This window comes from Hippichthys cyanospilos, chromosome 19 (assembly GCF_059441005.1).
Source record: "Hippichthys cyanospilos isolate Australia breed blue-spotted pipefish chromosome 19, RoL_Hcya_1.0, whole genome shotgun sequence".
Taxonomy (NCBI): domain Eukaryota; kingdom Metazoa; phylum Chordata; class Actinopteri; order Syngnathiformes; family Syngnathidae; genus Hippichthys; species Hippichthys cyanospilos.
The window spans coordinates 4,561,302-4,575,617 of record NC_142387.1 but is presented as its reverse complement, the minus strand read 5'-3'; the positions used below and the strand labels follow the sequence as shown (position 1 = coordinate 4,575,617).

At 37.6% G+C, this 14,316-nt stretch overlaps 1 protein-coding gene across 5 annotated transcripts in view; it reads left to right on the top strand.

Annotated features, from left to right (window-relative positions):
- Positions 1-14,316, top strand: part of ctnnd2a (catenin (cadherin-associated protein), delta 2a) — a 243,524-nt gene that overhangs the window by 155,564 nt on the left and 73,644 nt on the right. For all 5 annotated transcript variants that reach the window (XM_088402108.1, XM_088402107.1, XM_088402109.1 and 2 more), the window contains exons 13-14: positions 1,385-1,517; positions 12,807-13,020. In XM_088402108.1, coding sequence (XP_088258234.1) covers positions 1,385-1,517; positions 12,807-13,020 — 347 coding nt within the window. The remainder of the gene's footprint in view (positions 1-1,384; positions 1,518-12,806; positions 13,021-14,316) is intronic.

The window sequence follows — 14,316 nt, the reverse complement described above, 5'->3', positions numbered from 1 at the left end:
GGATGAAAATTGATATAAGCATAAGTCCCATGCCTTGTAGTATATACAGTATGTCCGTGGATCTCCTGAGAATATCTGTACAGTCTAAACATTTCCAAAAACATGGCTCTCACTATAGGAGCTTTTTAAAATGGATTATCCTATCGATTATTCATTTGAATAATCAAGTCATCGTACCCCCAAAATAAAATGTAAAAACATCCAGCATTCCATCCGTCCATTTTTGTAGCAGCTAATCCTCACTAGGGTCGCAGGCTTGCTGGGCCCTATCCCAACACATTTTTGTTTTAATCTTGTGTGGGATTTTTCTAGTAGATTTAAAGAAGGAGTAGATTTAAAGAAGGAAGAATCTCTACTGAAATGTGGACATTTACCTTATTATCTGTTACCTTGGAGTTTTTTTTTTTACTGTACAGCCATGCAAAGGAAATGTATTTATATAGCACTTTTCATACACAAGACACAAGTCACTCAAGAGCCAGAAACTACTTTTGAAAATTTTTCAAAACGCAACCGCTGCTGACATTCAGAAGCAGAGGGAAAAATAACACACCATAGAAGAACAGCATAGACAATTCCTAAAAGACCACACTTTGAAAATGAATTCACAATAAATTGAAAGAAAAAGGATACTAACTTATTTACCCATTTTCATCAGTAAAATGTAATATTTTGTGTTTTTCTCATTTGAGTAAATTATTTTTTTTAACACTTCAACAATTAATACCATCTAAAACGCATGCCAAAAGCTCAAAACATTTACACACAGAGCTACTTTTGTCAATAGCATATCCCATTTGCATAAGTCAAATGACGCTTTACCATCTTTTCTTTGAATTGAAAGTAGTGGTGACAATTTACAATGTTGTAAAGGCAGTTTATACTCCTTCAAGATGTATCCCATCCTAATATACCACACAAGTATAAGTGTTGGAATCTATTGCACATAGTTTTTTCAGGGCTCAAAATATCAAGGACACAAAAAAATAATATAATATATATAATTTGACATTATTTCTTGACTCATCCGGTCAAATAGAGAAGAAAAAAAACCTTCTTCCCATTTGTATTAAAGATATTTTTTCGTATCATGAACTGACTTTCCTTTCACTTCTTTGTGATATGTACAAATAATGGATATTTGTGTGCAGTTTGCCTCTTTTCAAAGACGGATAAAGAGAGAATTTTGAGGTTCAAAATTCATTTTTTTTTGTTCATGCAATATTGTTGTATCCATTTTAACTATATTTATCAAAGTATATTCTGTTGGTTTCGGTTTGACAGAAAGTGTGGATTTTATTTGTCTTTCCTCAGGTGATATCGGCAAGACGTTTATTATACCTCCCAAGGAGTCAAAATGTCTCCATCTGTCTTGTCTGTTCAGGGAGTTTGGCTGGAGAGATCCAGAGCTGCCAGAGGTTATCCAGATGCTGCAACATCAGTTTCCATCTGTGCAGTCCAATGCTGCAGCATACCTTCAACACCTCTGCTTTGGAGACAACAAGATCAAAGCTGAGGTTAGTGTCTGCATCGTCTTCAAAACACTTTGTAAACAAACGAGGGGATTAAGTTGCCTTGCACACTTTTGCATTTCCCTGTGTTACAGTTCAAGCAATGTCATATGAACAAATCTGTTCTGGATTAGAAATCGTAACCTAAACCCTCATCCTCTAAATATACATTTGATTTTTATTATTATTTTTGTTATGATTGTGCCTTTGCTATTATAGTAATTTAGTTCTGGGTTTGTGCACTCATGTCTCAGGCACAATTTTGGAACCAAGCCTTCAATCACATACTCAATTCAAGACTCCAAAAAGGCAAAACAATCTAAAAAAAAACAGCCGATTTGCCCTCCACACTGAAACTGAACTGAAGCCAAAAGAGTTTAAAAATGAAATAAATAAAAAGAATTTGTTTATCAGAGTCGATAGCAGACGCGCTAAAAAAAAATTCCCCACAGCACTATTGCTAAACAAACATTTAAGAATTTCAAGGCGCACACTGGTCAGTGGTTGTATTGAATAGAAATGAATTCACCTCTTGTTTCTCAAAAGTTTGTTTGCAAGCTTACTCCGAGAAAAATAATGGTGAAATAGTGCATCAGTGGAGTAAAACTGAAGATGAATCAATAACTGTTTTAGGTTATTACTTGAGGAGCCTAAAATCACAACAACCCTAATCTCAAACAGATTAAGGGGTCAAAAAATTCAAACATTTAACTTGAAAATGCACAGCTGTGAACTGAAAATCCTTCCAGATAAAGCATCATCCACATATTAAAGGTGACAGAAAAAAAATTAAGATATGTAAAGCTATATGGGTAAAAGGTGCCTATCAAACATTGTTTTAATGAACATGTTTTTGTTTACCAAATAATTCCATCAAATTTCTTCATGATGCCAAATATTTAAGTATTCTTGTAAAACTGAGAGGAAAAAAAACAACAATTCGAGGATGTTTCCACATTTTTAACTGGACTAGACTGTGGTATTTACTAGACCTTATGCTGATCTGATCGGCTTGATCGTGCTTGGCCAGTGTCATCATTTTGCAGAGCAAAATTGATTGGTTCTGCAAATCATATGTTGTATAAATGTTTTGAGAGGCGAACATACAACTTCTATCTGCACTAGAGTAACTTCATTTTGTAGCTATCGGAACGTTTGGTGTTGTATCAGTTTGCCATTTTTTACAAACTGCTTTAATATAAATACATTAGTAATTTCATTACAATAGAATGCTGCAGCCATTATTTCTTTCTCAAGAAACTTTTTTCTACCCAGTTCTTGAACGTCTTCTAGAAGTTATTTTCTACTTGGGCATTTTGTGAATGTAAAACCATGGCCAAAATGTGTTATTTTATCCATGTTTTTTTGTTTATACACTATGCAGCCGTATATACACATAAGAAGTAAATAACAGGTACTGTACTTGTTAGCACATATGTGCATGATGAACCTGATCATTTTCAGTTATTGTTGACAATTAAGCTTCAAAATGTCCTCAACCACTTTTGCACCCACCCACGCAAGCAAATCGGAAAATGTAGTCAGATTTGCACACAAAAGCATCATTCATCAATCCACTCCACTCTTGCGACCATGAAAAAATATCAAGTGTGCAATTTTTTTAATGGATGCATTTAGCATTTCTAAGTGAAGGCATCCAACAATGAGGCAAATTAAAACCTCAACTTTCTAGTGGATTAAGTGTCTTTCACTTATTGAGGTTTCTTTTTCCAAGGTCCGCCCAAAAAAACAAAAAACAACCAAAAAAAAAAAGATTGACAATCCACATAAAAGTAAAATTAAAGTTTTTACTGGTTAATAATACATAATTGGTTTGATGTGTGTTGTATAATAATTTACATGTCAACACTAGCAGGTATATTGTAGTACCTAATTTTGTAGTAAATAGTACAGTAGTTTAATAAAATATTTTTGTTTTGTAGTTTTAATCATGGCACTTTTTGAATGTTTAGTCAGGTTTTCAACTTTGTCTTAAAAAAATAACTACCATATTCCTCAGTACAGGTCGAGGTTTTTTTTTTTTTTCCTCATGTTCAACACCCATATTAGGGGGGTCGACTTATAAACCGCATAAGTCAAAACAGACCAATTTTTTTCCACGTATCTGTGTTTGAATCACATTGATTCAAATGTGAAATAAGTTCTATAATGTCTTTTTACAAGTCTTAAAATGTTATATACCTATTAATTTGATATGCATTTGATATTGGTATGCAATTAAGAGTAAGAGTTTAGAGCATTTGCAAAGAGCATCGCACTTTCGTCAAACGCCGCCTAATTTCCTCTTCGTTGAAGACAACGAGGCCTTTGGAGGTCTTTGGAGATGATTTTCAACCTTCCACACTGTGATCTCACAACTGTCATCACTTGAGTAAAGAACATCCCAAGTAAGATGATCAGCAAGTCATCTCCGAAGACCTCCATTTCAAACAAATTGAACTTGTCCGAAGGTAACTCCCTATGGAATAGAAACAAGGATGTTTGAACAATTGACGAGGGAAAAAGAGTGGCCGTCCATGAATTAAATGAAAGGAGCTATTCTGCATGTCATATAGGGATGACGACTTAGGGCTTTCCAACAAATTCATTTTCAGCTGTGTCAATAAATATAGCATATAAACTTCAAATCACTTTATTGTTGCAACATGACACTTCATTGTCCCCTTCTAACAGTTTCATGACTTGTGCTTCTTAATTCCAAAAAAAAACAAAAAAACCCCACCACCATTACAGTTATTATTAATAGCTTAACCTTACTGGCTTGACCTCCTTAAGGTACAGAAAAGTGGGAATTCCCATGGCATAGCTCTGTGGTGATGAAGTAATACTCTTTATTTTCTTCTTTGGTATTTTGCTGGATTGGCTTTATATGACCCCTTTTAGACCAAGATGACAAATTGGCCAATAAAACAATCAGTGGCCACAACATTAGGTACGTACACCTGTAAATTATGTCAAGTGAGACATTAATACGGACACAACATAGGATCTCAACTGAGAAAGGGAAATGTTTTAGGGAGATATACTATAATTTTGATCATTGTGAAAGATAACATCATGTTAAATGGAATTTTCCATTTTGACTCTAACTGCCGCCTTTGTTTTTAGTAAGTCAGAAGCAGAGCTTGGTTTGGCATTGCTGACCTTGCATGATCATCTGCAAATTGGATAAGATTTCACAGAGATATGGTGATGAAATATAACCCATCGGAGATGAGAATGACTTGTTAAACCCTCTTTCTGCAGAAAGTGTTGGAAAGCTCATTTCTATCTGCTCAATTCTAATAATTTAGGATTAATTCTGAAACAGTTTGATCTCAAAGCATCTGCATGAAAAAAAAAGCTCTAAAATGGTCTAGGAAGAAGAATACCTACTCATAACTAATTAATTGAGGTAATATAGGTCAAGATGTTGCACACAAAAAAAAAATCCCATTAAAAACTACACCGCATGAATTGTTTGACTATAGTTGATAGTGTCAATTAAAACTGAGCATCATCTTTCTAAAGGCATGTTTTGATACCCTTTCTAATTTGATCTCATTATAGTAAATGTGCTTTTCTTCAGCACTCTTTTTGATCTTATTTAATCTATTCCGTCAAAAGGTAAGTGTGACACAAAATATCAAATTAGTCGTACTGTGGGATTCAAAATCAAACAATGTGAAGTAAATTACAGCTGGAACTTTTTTTTAAACCAAAATTTCAAACCTAATTTCTCTCTGAACATTTCAAATATAAATCACAGTATTATTTTGTCAAAATCAAATTTCCATGTAGTCATATAGAATTAATATAGCAATGATGGTTCACATCACAACACAGAAATCAAATGCAACTTGTTTGCAAATGACATGACAACATTTACACGCCTCATAATAAAGCAGATTATCATAAAATATTACATAAGTTGTTCATAATTGATATGTTTTTGTTTTATTTTTTTCCCTCTTGGTTATGCCTTGAAATGTTCACATGCTAGTCTTTGAAGGGACATCAATTTCGACTGAGGTCATGTATAGAATCTCATGACACTGTGTTACTCGACCTATTTTTATTTAATTATTTTAATCAATGACTATACAATTATGAAATCATCCTTTTTCTGTCATTGTCAAGAGTAGTTGTCACTTTAAAACGTTCCAGACATTACACATACGAAAAATCGTGAAAGCTATATGACACCTTCTGTTTTGTTTCTGTACTACTAAATTACTGAGTAAAGTTTTGAATCCTAGAGTCATAACAATGTCAGGGCAGGTTGGTGTTTAAGATTTAAACAGCCTGCTGGTGTCTCACTGTTTTGTCCTCTCACTTTGCATAAATTATACATTAGCGTTATAACACGGGTGACTCCATCTGAGAGACTGTTAACACAGTATTTTAGCTTTTTTGCTAACAAATTTCAACGGATTTCAAATGCTCTCATTGGTTTCCTAATGGGAACGGAAAGGTTTGTATTTCAGGGAGGAAATCACCGTAATTCCCCACATATTTATGTTATCGTGTATAAGACGCACCTACACTTTGGCAACAATCTAAAAACGAGAGTAAAACAGAATAAATCTCATCTTCCTAAACCCTTCATATTTTGTTTTGTTCATAGTTCTATTTTTGCTACGCATTGTGTTTCAGATTCCTCACATCGTGAGTGGTCAGTGAATGCCTCGCCAACGTAAGGTTAAATGTGCTCCTAGTAGTTGTTTTTAAGATGAGATAAGGTAAACTTTATTGTCCCCAGTGGGAAATTTGTCTTTGACAAAGTGCATTAGACCACAGCAGTGTTTAAAACAGACTGTCTACCCTCTTGCTTGTCTCATTACGGTAATGATTGTATGTAATATTACGGCCAATATGTTTAAAAAACTAAGTATGTTTATGCTTATGCTTATGCTTATTGCAAAGGTTGAAAGGTTCTAAAGTATGTTTATATTTGGGGAATTACAGTATTTGTTTCCTTTTTCAACCATTGGCAGAAATAGATGTCAGAGATCCACTTTTACAAGGCTGGCAGTGAATAATGTAACCATCGACACCTATATAAATCAAAAATCCAATTTAACTGGGCTGGCTGTGAATGAGTTAAGAGTATGATGCACCTGGCAACTATTCACTTTTTGAGGGAAGGGACACCAGTAGAGGACATGCAGTAAATTACATTTAAAAAAAAAAAAGCACAAGTGTATGCTACTGTATGTAAGAAAATACTGTGTGAGACTTACCTTATTATTATTTATATCTTGAGATGAAGAAATGTCCACTTTGCCTGAACACATTCTTCCCTGACGGTTTACAGTCAAGGTTAAAGTGGTTTTTCATTAACCCACTTGCTTAATTAGAAAGCACAGTTTGTTTTTGCACATTTTGTACATCTAGAGTTGCATTTTCCTTCTTTACAAGAATGCATTTGATAAAAACAAGCGGTCAAAAAGTCCACTTTCCAAGAACAAACTTAATTACACTAGAGGCTTTGAAGTTAAAACCAATCCCTTCTGTGACGCTTGTTTGGATTCAAAACAATTTTCACATTTGTTTGGACTCAAAACAATTCTCACATAAGAAATGAATCCACACTAAAAACTTGAGCCGTCAATATTTTGGGGAAAGAAACATTGTAACAATATTGGTCTCTTGAGTGCCTGAAATCTGATGTCTGTTAATAAATCATCCAATTATAATAAATGTGTTGTGAACTGCAAGTTTAAAAATAAAGTCAGCCATTCTGAACATGGCAATTTGGTTAATTTACCTCATTGATGCGCTATAATTACTGGTTCCCTAATTTTAATGTTACACATGCCAAGGGAGTCACATATGCCTGAGCTCTTTTGTACTAAAAAGCCCAAACAAAACGGCATTTGCAGGTCTATGGTAGTCATTTGTTAACACCATCAACAATCAGGTTATATCAAACACGATGACAGCCAATCATTGTTTACTTTGAAATGGTATTGTTTTTCAATCTCCAACTATGTGCAAGAAGACCCGATGAATAAAATAAATCTAATGAGCTTACAGAAAGCAAAAGGCTAGATCAAAAACTGTATTTTATTAATGCCATTAAAAATATAATGTCTGAACGATGAATTTAATTAGTTGATTGCAAATCATCTGTTACTCTGACTCCTCAAGTGTCAACACATTTGTCAAAATGTATTTTTTCTCTCTCCGTGTATTCCCAATATTAATGTTAGTACAGATGTTATCCTCAAACCCAAGCTATAATGCATACATATGGAGATTTCCTCGACTTCCCCTATCAAATATTTTTCTTGTTTGTTTTAGGTGTTTACTTTTATTCGGCACTCTAGTTTTCTACTCGCTTTGAGCTCTCAATTGTGCTCTCTACCTCAAATATTAGATAGTTAATGATGGTCCATTTTGCAACGTCCCCAAAGGGAAAGCACTGCTTGAGGCCACAAACTCAATTAGGCAAAGGTTGAAAGGTTCTAAAATCAAGGCAAAGTAGAAAAGGCAAAAAAGAAAAACTTGCATGAGAGTCTGCTTGTGTTTGAAGGTGTGTGACACGTCTTCATCCCCAATCAAGCTGGTAAACAGTAAGCGTGCCAGTGATCTGTGCTGACATTCCATATGTGGTGTCTAATGCCTACTAACACACTTGGTTGGCTACACGTGGCAACCATCACGGCAAAGTGTCACCCATGTATCTTGTGTATTTCGCCAGAGATTTATTTTTTTTCATAGGCCTCCAGCACCTTCGAGTCCCACAATCCCGACTGTCACCACCACTAACTGTTACCACAGCAATCCTGTCGCTATGGGTTACTGATAGTTGTGGCTGCTGCCTAACAGTAGGGGGCTAAAAGAAATCAATCCCCACATCTAATTTTCTTTACAAGGAGGTTAGAAAAATGACTGTGGTATTTGCAAAGCCGTTTAGGTATCTCAAAGACGATGCAAAGTAGCAGCACAATGCCTTTCATTGAATATGAGATTAGCTATTAAACAAGCCTTACAAGAGAGATGCATTTGGACAAAAGGAACAAAGCGAAAGATTGTCATGCGGGGGGGGGGGGGGGGGGGGGGGGGTACAGAGAGGAAACCGCGTAGTCAATATAGCAAGGTTAGTTTGCCATTCACGGCAACCCTTAATCCATTTTAATTGAATAGATAAGCAAAGTCATTTTACTCGATAGACTTCTGCTGTGTCATCAAACACACCCGTCCTCTCCTTGCCCTCCATCGCACCCTTGTGCTCTTCCCTTTCATCTTCACCTCCTCCCTTTTTTGAATGTTTCTTTTCACTTAAGTGTCATCAAAGACATGTAAGAAGTGTTTGTTTTTTTTTTCTCTCCAGTCCTTGGTCAAAGTCTGACTGCCACGCTATAAAACGATGATTGTGATCGTGATATCAAAATATGTAGCTAAAATGCAATTTAAATTGAATTAAGGGGCTAGTTATGAATTTCATTAGGAAATAGCATGACAGTTATGTATGTAACAGTCCGAGTATTCCGATTGGCATGATACTCTCGCAGTCATCCAGGGCACAGAGAACCACTGTTACATATGTAACTGCCATTCTATTTCGCTCTCCAGACCGTCAGAGGCGTTGCTTAAAGTATGTAATGACAAATAACGGTAAGGTCACGAGGACTCAATGGCACTTACTTCACCCTAAAGCCTCCGAAGAGCCCAGGGCCACCTCCAGAGGATGGGGGGGGGCAGCAACATCCACACGATAAAACCTAGCGAAAAAAAAAACAGGAGACAACCAGGAGGCAGCGGCACATATACAGTATCCTCCAATGGCTCCCGTTTCAGCACAGGCCAAGATGTCTCAACACTCCTGGTAGAGAGGCTGCGAACAAGAGTCCGCCACCTGATTCAGCATACCCAGAAGGTACACCGCCCACAGGCTGACCACGTCAGAGGCAGCCTTACAGATCTTGTCCCACCCTGATGGTTCATGAGGGAAAACCGTCAAGGTGTTGTCCATTTGGACAAGGCCGTGTCGACCCTGAAGAAATGGCAGGAAGCAAATGAGAGCCAGATGAACCCAATGCAGTTCCAGAACGTTTATGTGGTTGGCAGTGTCCAGCGCAACATCAAACCGTGCTGCCGCACAGAACCCCAGCCCAAGACACTGCCATCCATGGAGACCACTTCCCAAAGAGCCGGCACCACTCCTAGCAGAATGTTACCATTCGGTCACAAAAGACCGCCGACGCCACGGGGCATTTATGAGAAGGCACCGGCAAAAGACACAAAGGCATTGGTGCCGATGCCTGTTGCAAAATTCCAAGCGGAAGTTTTTCAACCCTATCTGTAAGGGATGCAGCTAGAAGACCCAGAGGAACCGCTGCCGTAAGTGGTAAACTTTGCCTATCAACGTTAAAAACACGATGAAAGGGAGCAACCTTTTTAGATAAAAAACCTCCAAGAGGCATCGTCCACCCAATGAGGCAAAGCAGGAGTGTCAAACCCTGTTTACCTGTAGTACCTGGAGTTTCTCACGGAGGGTCTTTATGACTGTGAAGTTAAATCAGTTTTGAATGTGATTGCTACATGTTCAACTAGTTTTGAGATCAGAGGCCAGTAAAAATTGTTCCAAAGAGGGATTGGCAATTTAAAAAAATGTCCTTGTTGTTTACCCTAAAACCTTTTTAAAGTTGAAGAAAAATTGCAAATTTGATATTTGAGTGTGAACATTGAAATCATAATTAACATTTCTTGGGCTACATAAAATGATCTGGCGGGCTGGAATTCACCCCCGGGCCTTGAATTTGACACCTGTGAAAGAAAGGATGGGCAACCATTAGTCCAGCGACACGCCAATGAAGGTGGTCTGCTGCAATGGAACCAGAGAAGACTGCCAAGTGGACCCTGATGCCCATCTGAGACAGGTGGTGAAGCAGCACAGCAGTATCGCCCCGGAAAGCAAAACCACGTGCAGATCAGATAGTCGTCCAGGTACAGGAGAACCTACTGGCAGGGATGTGGGGATTAAAACGGAAGTCACCAGCAGAGCAAAGTCACCCGAAGCAGGCACACACACAGAAGAGTGACGATCCACTGCAGGATATCTCCAGGGGGCTCGCACGGAACTGGTGCCCCACACAGTGGCCCTGTAAGTCGACACGGCAGCAAGGCACAGCGGAGGGAAACTTAGGAGGACCAGAAAACACAAAAGCCCTGTTGCAATCTGAGAGCTGCACATGGCTTTCACTGGCCCTGAGCGGCCGCTCCAGTGTCCACTGCACCTGAACTGAAAAACATCTTATGAACCACAGGGAGGTTACAAGGAACCAGCTTAGAGAACTCAGTCAATGAGAACTGAGACAACCAAAGCTGATGGTGCAAACGCACAATGTAGGACATTGCGCACCCTTTGTCCCGTAAAGGCACAAGCCTCATCAAAAGACAAGACACTCTCTCCCTCTCTCTCTCTCTCTCTCTATCTCGCTCTCTCTATCTCTCACTATATATGTATGTATGTATGTATGTATATATATATATATATATATATATATATATATATATATATATCAAGATATGTATGTGCAGTTACATTTTGACCCACTCATTGAAACTGACATGTTTAAAAGATCACTGACAGTGGAGAGGCAGATGTACTGTATGTTTAACCACCACATTCACACAGAGAAGTTGTAAAACGTTATGCAGGCAGGCAAGACATTATGTGTAACACACAGGTCCGTCACTTAAAAACATGAAGGGTTTTGCGAGCCAGACAGTAGACTGGCTTAATAGACCCAGATTCCATACACATTTATTACCACTAGTATACTTAATAGTTACCGCTGCAGTTTTACTCTCAACTGAAGTAAGAATGCTTCCTGGACTCTTAGCATTGTTCCTGCTTTGTTTTTTGTCAAGCTTCTATATTTTAAATATTGCACTTAAAGCCTGTACTGAGTTTTCTCCTATGGGACCTTAAGAATGGTTTCTAACATATCTTTGGTCTTTTTTTCGCTTGATATGTCTCTGATGTTTGTGCACAGGCACTACTGATTGGTCATCCATTCATCCATCCATCCATCCATCCATCCATCCTTCTTCTACAGGCCCCTACTATAAAATTCTTGCTCCCATTTGCAAGCATTTAGAAATGAATCCATGGTGCCATTTTGAACCTCTACCTGTTTTGCCAATCTATAGTTATTTTTAGCCTGCTAGCATTTTTTTTTTTAAATGACCAGTATCAAGGTCAAATTGACACCTGCGGGTTAATGTACACTATTTGCCTTGTAAGTAATGCTATGTTTTTGTAGCAATTATGGTAAATGCTTACAACACTACATATCAAAGTATTTTGTAAATTAAACATGCAATTATAGAAAAATATCATTTATAATAACAATATTGTTCATTGTGATAAAGATGTACTAGTAAATCAGTTGGCAAAAAACTTTAAAGAGCCTTCAAAAAATAAACATTCAACATTACAATTTCAGTGGAAAAATTGCGAATATATCCATCCATCATTCTATCGCCATTTATCCTCAGTAGGGCCGCTGGCTTGCAGGTGCCTATCCCAGATGTCTTTACACAATAGGCTGGGGGACACCTTGAACTGGTTCCCAGCACACAGAGACAAACAACCATTCACATTCAAAAAGCACACCTAAGGGCTATGCATGTTTTATGAAAGTGGGAGGAGACCTGAGTGCTCACGCGAGTACAGAAAGAACAGACAAACTCCGCACAGAAATGAGCGAAGCGAGCTGGAATTAAACATTCCATAATCCCTTCAGCCCTATTATATCATAAAATGATCCCTTACATAATTACCCCTTTTGTATATACAGGTATGTCCTTTAAAAATAAGTACCATTTATTTTACCTAAAAAAGCCAAGTTTACTAAAATACACAATATATTGCAATGTCCTCTTAAGACCCAACCTATTCATTGTGTCTGTTTTGCCTGAGCAAGTTTAATTGCATCACATCCAAATATGAGGAATCATTGAAAAGGTCAGGATGTCCTCTACTAAGCACACTAGGACTTACTAGGTGTGCACAAACTAGTAGAACGATATAGGTCAAAAAGAAATGTCCTACACAGTGAAAATAAAGTGGCTCGGTCTCAGGAAGATCATTTCAACAAATTAAAATAAAGCAATAATATCATGTATAATATAGTAACCAGGGTAACGTTTTGGATCTCAGCCCACCTGAGAATCTCTTATACTTATTTAAAGTCAATATACAGGACTTTGGCTTGTCCAATAAAGATTTAAAGACTGAGACACTAATGCAATGATTCTTTTTTTGTATGCGTGGTCTAGATCCGCAGACAGGGAGGCATCCAGCTGCTGGTCGACCTACTGGACCACAGGATGAGCGAGGTCCACCGTAGTGCCTGCGGAGCGCTGAGGAACTTGGTTTATGGCAAAGCCAATGATGAAAATAAAGTGGCTCTTAAGAACTGCGGAGGGATCCCGGCGCTTGTCCGCCTTCTGAGGAAAACGGGAGATGTTGAAATCAGAGAGTTGGTCACAGGTATGTTGATTTTTGCAACACAGGCGCTTTGTAGGTACAGAATTTGGAGAATGACCTTGCATCTCCCTAGCTTTATGCTGTAAAAATGGGTTTGGAACATGTTAACTGAATTTGATAAGTGGAGGTGTAAGCTCTGAATTGATCGGACATGCACAAAGCTGAGTCATGTGTGCAACATTCTTGAACAAAATGTTATCGCGTTTGGATTTGATTGGAGATTTTTACCACAACCCCCTCATCTGCCTCTCAAAAAGTTGCAATGGTGTTTTGCGTCCTTGGCATCAACACGAGCAGATACTTTAGTAACATCATTGACGTCATTCTAACTTTTCACTCAAAGTCTTTAATCAACTGCAGCTATTCATTCAAACCAAGGTTGTTCAACATTCCACTTGATGGATTTTCAAGAATTTCTCTACAAATGTGAAGGAGCAGCATTGAATGCAGAAGTGCCATAAAAGGCCACCAATATTGTTTTTAAAAATTCCGACTCTCACAAATCATTTTTTGTGTGTGTCCTCTTTTTTTTTTTATCATTTTACTTATTTGGCCTGTAGTTGAGTTGTACTACAATTCAAATTTCTTCCTTTCCATTTGCCTGTCAAGTTCTGCTCTTAAATAAAATACTCAACAAAAATTGTATAGTTTAAAAAAATAGCCTGCCACTCACATTGTAAAGATCTTATTGTGTGGTCTACACTGATGTGAATCACCCAGCTGTCTCTTAAATATTACACATTCCACTTTCAGTGTCATACCAGTTTGTGGCTGCAATTTTTTGTCAGCATGACAATGGTTTTACAACCTTAAGACCAGTTAGTGCAGCAAAACTACATACCTCAGAATTCTGAATTACATTATTTTCTATCACTACAGTATATGAGAGGTATCAAAGTTCCGAGATTGGTGTCGCAAAACATGTATTTCAATACTAAACTACAAACTATGAGTTATCTCCTTCAATGCGATCAATAACCCCACTGTATATTAATGTGACCTCAGTTCTCTGCAGTCCTTTATATTCCTAACCTCTGCGTCAGGTTGTCAGGCAATGAGCAGTGACGACGATGAGACTAATGAGACCAGAGTTGTTAGGTCTCATTTTCATCATTATAACGCCTGATGAGTCATGAATTTTTGAGCACTACCCACAGACCAAATATTAGAGGCTTCAGAGTTGAGATCAGCCTTGCCAAGGTCGAAGAAAGCAAAACAACCAAAATTCACACCCTCTATCAGACCTTTGCCCAAATCTTCCTGTGAAGTGTAAATATTTTTTTCCCAGATATAATTGAA